The sequence below is a fragment of the Lolium perenne genome, chromosome 7 (genome assembly GCF_019359855.2).
Source record: "Lolium perenne isolate Kyuss_39 chromosome 7, Kyuss_2.0, whole genome shotgun sequence".
Lineage (NCBI taxonomy): Eukaryota > Viridiplantae > Streptophyta > Magnoliopsida > Poales > Poaceae > Lolium > Lolium perenne.
The window spans coordinates 329,557,742-329,565,453 of NC_067250.2; the positions used below are offsets into that span (position 1 = coordinate 329,557,742).

Consider the following 7,712-nt stretch of genomic DNA (forward strand, 5'->3'; position numbering starts at 1 on the left):
GTGAGACACACAACTGGACTCACGTGCCAGGCTTAACGCAGCTCGAGTATTACAAGGATCTCGAACTTCCCCATAACATCGATATGATGCACAACGAAAAGAATGTCGGGGAGTCTGTTTTTAACACCGTCCTGAACATTCCTGACAAGACAAAGGATAATGTCAAGGCTAGAGTTGATGTTGAGAATCTGTGTGACAGGCAAAGACTACACATGCATCCTCCTGAGGGCAATCGAAAAAATTGGGTCAAGCCGCATGCCAACTACGTGCTTGATAGTCTCCAGAAGAAGGAGGCAATGATGTGGCTGAAATACGCCGTTATGTTCCCAGATGGCTATTGTTCGAATATGAGTAAGGGAGTCAATCTTACAACAGGAAAAGTAAACGGGCTCAAGAGTCACGACTATCATATATGGATTGAGCGGCTGATGCCGGTGATGGTTCGAGGGTATCTCCCCGAGCATGTCTGGCGAGTGCTTGCGGAGTTGAGCCATTTCTTCCGCACGGTCTGTGCTAAGCAGATATGTGAGTCGGCGATTGAGAAGTTGCATGATCAAGTGCCGGAGTTGTTATGCAAGTTAGAGATGATCTTTCCACCAGGTTTCTTTACTCCGATGTTACATCTCATTGTGCATCTTGCGAACGAGGCACTCTTGGGTGGACCAGTGCAGTATCGTTGGCAGTTTTGTATTGAGAGAGAGTTCAAGTATATTCGAAACAAATGTGGCAACAAAAATAAGATTGAAGCATGCATAGCTGAGGCAACTATCCTCCGGGAGATGGCAGACGCCATGACAACGTACTATGCGGATGATGTTCCCACTATGCATAACCCGATATCTCGGTACAACATCGACGAGCCCAAGCATGACCCCAAGCTCCTCCTCTTCAAATGTCACGGTGGCAAGGCTGGTGCCTCTAAAAAGGGCATCTTGACAAAGGAAGAGAAAGATTGCATAATGTTTTATGTGGTTACGAACATGCAAGAAGTGCTCAAATTCATAAGGTAAAATTGTGAACAAATTACTTTCCAATTAGTAACTCGATTTTGGTCTAATACGTATTTTCTCCCTTTTAGCCAATACAAGGATGAATATTGGACGAGATCGACGGATCCCTCTGATGCGGAGATGGAGATTCTTTTGAAAGAGAGTCGTCCCGGAAAGAAAAAATTCCTGGATTGGTTCTACGAAAAAGTAATTTCTAACAAGTCCCTTTTAGCCAATACTTTTGCAATCTGTGACTTGTCCCTCTTATTACACGTAACTAATGCAAAGAAACAATTTGAACTGAATTTGTAGGGAGGTGATCCCAACGTTGAGATGACGGATGAGCTGAGATGTGTTTCCCAGGGTTGTAACCGTAGAATCTCAATGTATGAGAAGTACGATGTGAATGGGTATCGCTTCCATACAGAGTATCACCAGAAGAATCGGCCTAACCCAAAAACTTTAAATACTGGGGTCTTCACCAAAGGATCCGATGACATAGAATACTACGGAAGGTTAGAGAATGTATACGAGCTGACATTCAATAGGACAAACATACAACTCAATCTCGTTGTGTTCAAATGCCACTGGTTTGACCCACAAGTTGGACAGAGAAGCACTCCTTCCATTGGGTTAGTTGAAGTTAGGCCTTCAACCTGCTATAGCGGAGCCGATGTCTTTGTTGTGGCTCACCAAGCCAAGCAAGTTTATTATTTGCCCTACCCATGTCAAAAGGAGTACCTCAAAGGCTGGGAAGTCGTGTTCAAGGTATCACCACATGGTAAGCTACCCATGCCCTCCGACGAGGATTACAACAACATTGACCCTGTAACATACGAGGGAATTTTTTATCAAGAGCAAGAGAACTTTGGGGATTTCGAAATAGAAATTGGTCTTGAGGACCTCGAGAACGAGGCACATCTTCATGGTGAAACAGTGGTGGACCTAAAGGACATACAAATGCTCACCAAGTTACATGAGGGCAATGGCTTCAATGATGAGCCTCCACCGGACATTCCCACCCAACCTCATTACTCACATGATACTGATAGTGATAGTGAAAATGAGAACCCAATGCCTCGTTATGAGAACCCAATGCCTCATTATGATAGTGATGATTCGAGGTGAGGGTCCTTTATGTCTTTATGCTTAGTATCTATTTTTCAATATGCTTCTTATACTTAGTATTTATTTTTCAATATGCTTCTTATACTTAGTATCTATTTTTCAACATGCTTCGCCATATGTTTTTTTTTTGCTTAGTGTCTACATTTTATTAAGGCATGAATGCTTACTTGTTTACTCTTTGTCAATGCAGGTGATTGATCAATATGAGCGGAAGCAAGGAATCCATGAACTCCATTCTGAAGAGCATGAGCCAACAGAAGTTCACCGGGACCACTAGAAGTGGAAGACCAACGCGTGCCAGCTCGCGTTACGCGGACGATGACACGGGTGGAGTTGGAGGTGGAGGTGTAGGTGGAGGTGGAGGTGGAGGACGAGGTGGAGCTGGAGGACGTGGTGGAGGTGGAGGACGAGGTGGAGGTGGAGGACGAGGTGGAGGACGAGGACGAGGTGGAGGTGGAGGACGAGGACGAGGTGGAGGTGGACCTTTCCTTGGTGACATACCCTCTGCTTCTGGCGACATGGCTTCCCAGTCCGCTCACACACAGTCTACTGAGGGGGAGATGGAGGTGGAGATGGAGGTGGAGATGGAGGTGGAGGGGCAGGACGAGGAGGCGGAGAGGGAGATGGCGCCGAAGAAGTTGCGCATTCGTGGTGAAGCGCAAGTCCCTGATGAGAGGAGGGAGCCTACTAGCCAGGAGGCGAAAGCCCTCATCATCCCGAACGACAAAGAGTAAGTTTAATTTTGAACATGTAGATTCATTTTGATATGTACTAATATTTTCATTATTGTGCATAACTGATTGGCATACTAATGTTTTGATTATTGTGCAGCAATTGGACATATGACAAGGGGGTTCGCCAGCCGTCGAGCATGATTGGAGCTCTTATTAGGCAGTATTGGCCGGGCTTTTACACTCCGGTCCCCGGCGGCGAGAAGAAGCTAGCCGAGACTTGGGCGGACTATGAGGCAGCTCCTTGCCCGGGCTTTGGGAAAGCTTCTGACGCCGTGTACACGAAGTTTTGGGTAAAGCATGCTTCTCGAGTTTACTTCATAGTTGATGACCACACTATGCTAACTCATGTCTCTCTCACAATTATTCTTATGCATGATTGCAGACCCATTATAAGGTGCCTGATGATATGGTTGAGCAAGGGAAGGCGGTACTGACTAGGGCTTGTCAGAGGTTGACAAGGCAACAGTGGTACAATCAGAAGCATACCTGCATCGGGCACTTCAAGGCTGAGCAGGGCACGAGGGTCAAGAAAGCTGACAATATCAGGGACGATACTCAGCTGACGAAGGAAGATTACTTGAAGGTAAGTAAATATTCAATGAGACTCTATGTTGCTGCATAGTTGGGATTGCATTATGTGTTCTTCAAATGAGTTTTGGTTTTTCAGGTTATGCCCCTATGGTGCGAGAATAAGGAAGACGCATTTGAGGCCTTGGTAGCGAGGTGGGTTGGCGAAGACGCCGACTTCAACGCCAAGAGCGCGCGCAACAAGGCAAACCGGGGCACCGGAGGAACACACAGTGCGGGAAGCCGCAGCACTGAGCGCTACAGGAAGCACAAGGTACATATATACATGGAACAGCTTGCATTTATTTCCCCTCATATTACTACTTGATACACATAACATTTCTCTTGCTGTGCAGGAGGCGGAACTCGGGGAGCCTCTCACCGAGGTGGGAGGGTGGCAGAAGATGAAGCTGAAGCAGCCCGATCTGAGCCAGCCTCAGCCCTCGCTGCCCGAGTACTTCGGCTATGCCGAAGAGGAGTTGGAGAAGTACTGCTCGGTGTTCAAGGGTCTTCATCCGGAGGTGGATGATCCTATTGAGCAGGAGACCGACTTGACCGCGATTATGGTGGCGGGGAGCGGCGCGGAGCATGGCCGCACGAAGCTTCTTAGTGGGGTGATCAAGCCGCAGAGGACCCTCACGCAGATCAGGTCTACCCTCACCACCGGCGACCCACCGATCGCGCCTCCTCGACAACGTCGTACGGATGTAAGTTTTCTCATTTCCATCTTCTTTCCAACATTCATTCCTGAATGGCTAAATTGACATGACTCCTTTTCTTGGAAATTGTAGGCTAACTTTGAGGCCGCCTACGCGGCCGCTTATGAGAAGTATTTGACGGTTGTAGCAGAGTGGGACCTCAAGAGAGCGGCTTGGGAAGAGTACCAGGAGGTGACGAGTCGTGTAAGTTCCAATCTTTTATGGTTCAAAGACATGACAAGTCCCACCTCCCCTTTTTTTATATCTATAGCGCTTGACATCTAAACTATCTTGCAGGCGCTCAGGACGTTCTTCTTGACTGGAGAGAGGATCGCACTTCCGGAAGAGGAGCCAGCTAGGCCGGGGCTGACTCCAGTGTGCCCATCGAGGAAAGCTTTCGCGGCCACATACTACGCACGGACTCCGGTAAGTCCTGTGCCTAACCATTGTCTAAGATGCTTTCACCGCTTTCCTTTCGCATGTCTAAGATGCTAACTCTTGTCAAACATGTAGGGCACGGGAAGTTCGCGGAACCGACCCTCTCCTGGTTCGTCGCGCGAGGGCACACCGATGCACCCCGGCCGCCATTCTCCCAGTGCTTCAGGGTTTTCTCCTGCTGACGATGGTTCAGGCCATGGTTCTACCTCGGTCCACCTCGACAAAAGCCGGACGCATGAATGGACGAGTACGGAACTTGGTTGGTTCCCATGATCTTAGTTTCCCTTAGCTAGGTGTCTAGCGGGTGTGCGTCGATCGTGTGTGCCATGTGTCGACGATGTATGATGATCGTGTGTGTTATATGTGTTGATGTGATGTGCTACATATTTGTATGACGATGATGTTGTTGCTACATTTGATATGATGACGATGATGATTATGTGCTGTGCAACATGTAAATTACTGCTATTTTTGCTGTGCTTGCTGTGTTGTGCCAGAAAATAACGCGGAAAACCAAATGGCATAGTCTGTGCCGACGGCATAGCCGTCGGCACAGCCCCCTGGACATGCCAAATGGCAGGGGCTGTGCCGACGGCTATGCCGTCGGCACAGGAAGGTGGTGCCCAGCAGCCGGGCGGAGCGGGCGGCGACGCGTCTGGGCCGATGGATCTGGGCCGACGGCTTGGCCGTCGGCACAGCAACAGGGGCGTGGACGCGTGGCAGTCACTGGCCGTCCGAGCACAGCTTCTGGGCCGACGGCTTGGCCGTCGGCACAGCACCCTTCCTGGCATAACGGCCGTTAGCCGCTCCGTGGGCCCCACGAGGACTGTGCCGACGGCTACTGTGCCGACGGCAAAGGCTGTGCCGACGGCAACAGGGTCTGTGCCGAGGCAATATTGCGCCGAAGGCGTTGTGCCGACGGCAGCCGTCGGCACAGGCTTGGGCCGACGGCAGTTGATCCTGTGCCGACGGCTGCCGGCCGTCGGCCCCTTGGCTGGTTCCTGTAGTGGTACGTATCCGACCGTGCACATCACTCCCGTGTTTAGCGGTAAAAATTGTCCGCTCCAAGCATCCCTCCGCTAAAGCAAATCAGTGTCCCAAAACAGAGCTGCTAACTGCCCCGCACATCTCAGATCCCGCACGTTGCGCGGAAGCTTTTTTTGGGTGCCGCCCTCTACCGGCGAAGCATGCCGCCGCCACGGACTCTTCTCCTTCCGGCGAAGCGGCCCTGCTACCCCGCGCCCGCCCGGAAGCTGTCTCCCACGCGCCCGCTCGCCGGCCGTCCCATGCTACCGCGCCGGCCCCCCGCCCATCTACACCCAGCGACCACGGCGGCCGTCCCGTCCCATTCCTTTCAATCGTCGCCCGTCTCATGCTAACCCTCCGGCATAGGCCGAGACCATCCGTAAATGTCTTACTTTATGTTATCGTGAAGCGTGGACGTGCGGATCGTTTTTCGTTTCTCTATGCAACAAACCCTATCTCTATCCTATACAGTACAGTTCTATGGCGAAAGGAATTCATTGTGATTCCAGGTTAAACGGCGCCAACAAGGTTTCCACTGAGCCAGCATTCTCCACCGATGCAGCCGTCTCCAGTGCGTAAGCCGTCTCCATCGCGCCACCCTTCTCCGCCGCCGCGTGAGCCTTCTCCGCCGCCGCAGCCCACCACTAAGTCTAAGAGCAAAAAGCGGAGCGCTCCGGCAATGAGTCGTAACCGATCACCGAAACGCCGACAAGAGCCCCTCCCAAGAGTACCTAAGGTTCCTCCCAAGAGACCTTACGACTATACAGAAGAGGAAAATGACAAGATCGCAAAGGAACAGTACATGAAATCAAAGTTTGGCAAGAAAAAGCCCCAGCCTGAGCCCGAGACGCCTATATCTAAGGAAAAAAAGTTGAAAATGCTGAAGTACCTTCATCAACCTAAGCCAAAGCTTTCATCGAACTATGACCGCTCTATTCGCAAGTCAACTATGGTAGCAAAAGAGCGGTGGGAAAAAAGTAAGGTAGAAGGGAAACTAGTTCCCCAGCTTGGAACCCAGAAAAACTCGTGCCCCCCGCTCCAAGTGTATCCTGATATCCTACAGTGCCTTGATCCGACGCTGGTAGCACTATACAAAGATGAGGCAGATGCGGCCGATATGAGTATTCCTGAGTACTTAAGCCGCATCGAATTCATGAACATGGATGATGTCCAAACAGCATACCAGTACAAGTACGGGCAACCTCTTGTCAGAGCTGAGGAGTTGCCTTATCTATCAACACAACTGCGAAGACTGCATAAGTGGTACTTGGATGCATGTGAGGACGGTCAGAACTGGATAATGATAGCAATCAAAGATGAGCACTACGGGCGAAATGACGTGATAAACATCGAATTTTCTGAATTATTTAAGTTATTCAATCAAGACGCCCTCGACAAATCTCTGCTGAGTGCCTATTGTCTGTAAGTATTATTTATGTAATTAAGTCTCTACCGCGGCTCGTCCATTGCATGCATATAACTATACTCACTGTATTATGCAGAATGAAGATCCGCGAATGCCGACTTGGGCAAATCTATGACATTGGGTTCGTTGATCCATATACCGTGAATGAGTATTCTGTCAACCGCTTTCCCAAGGACACGGAGGATAACTTGGTATATGCCTTAAGGAAACACTCATACAAAAGGGAAATACTATTTCCTTACAACTTCGCGTGAGTGTTACTGTCTTCACACATTAAATATTTTTCGCTTACTCCATGTGTTAAGTATAATTGATGAGTTATGCATATGCATATCCGCAGGTTTCACTATATCCTGCTAGTCATTGAACCTGACGCCGGAGTAGTAGAAGTCATGGACTTGAAAAGTAAACCCCTTGCGACGTGGGGGGACATGGCTGATATCCTCCAGAGGGCTTGAAAACAGTTCACCAACAAGGCTCCGGGTTTGTGGAAAAAAGAGCTTGAAATTAGACCTGTACCGGTAAGTACTACTAGCTAGGCCGTGCATCTCTTTGATTCTAGTTTCAATACCATTATTACCATCCTTGATTATTATTTTGATTGAACTTTGTTCTCGTAAAGTGCTTGAGGCAAGAGGACGGGAATAATTAATGCGGGTTCTACGTTTGCGAGTTCATTCGCCAGACGACCCACCAGGGGGCCAAA

General features: G+C 49.5%; 2 protein-coding genes across 2 annotated transcripts; both read left to right on the plus strand.

Annotated features, from left to right (window-relative positions):
* The first annotated feature begins 1,637 nt into the window (after positions 1-1,637).
* On the plus strand, positions 1,638-2,471 carry LOC127313128 (uncharacterized). The gene is made up of 2 exons (XM_051343673.2): positions 1,638-2,113; positions 2,308-2,471. The coding sequence occupies exons 1-2, from the start codon at positions 1,782-1,784 to the stop codon at positions 2,309-2,311; spliced, it is 336 nt and encodes a 111-aa protein (XP_051199633.1). The 5' UTR covers positions 1,638-1,781; the 3' UTR covers positions 2,312-2,471.
* Positions 2,472-2,825: 354 nt separating this feature from the next.
* On the plus strand, positions 2,826-4,401 carry LOC127312207 (uncharacterized). Its single transcript, XM_071824460.1, has 6 exons — positions 2,826-2,867; positions 2,949-3,141; positions 3,234-3,434; positions 3,519-3,692; positions 3,775-4,125; positions 4,210-4,401. The coding sequence occupies exons 2-6, from the start codon at positions 2,989-2,991 to the stop codon at positions 4,399-4,401; spliced, it is 1,071 nt and encodes a 356-aa protein (XP_071680561.1). The 5' UTR covers positions 2,826-2,867; positions 2,949-2,988.
* Positions 4,402-7,712: the final 3,311 nt, after the last annotated feature.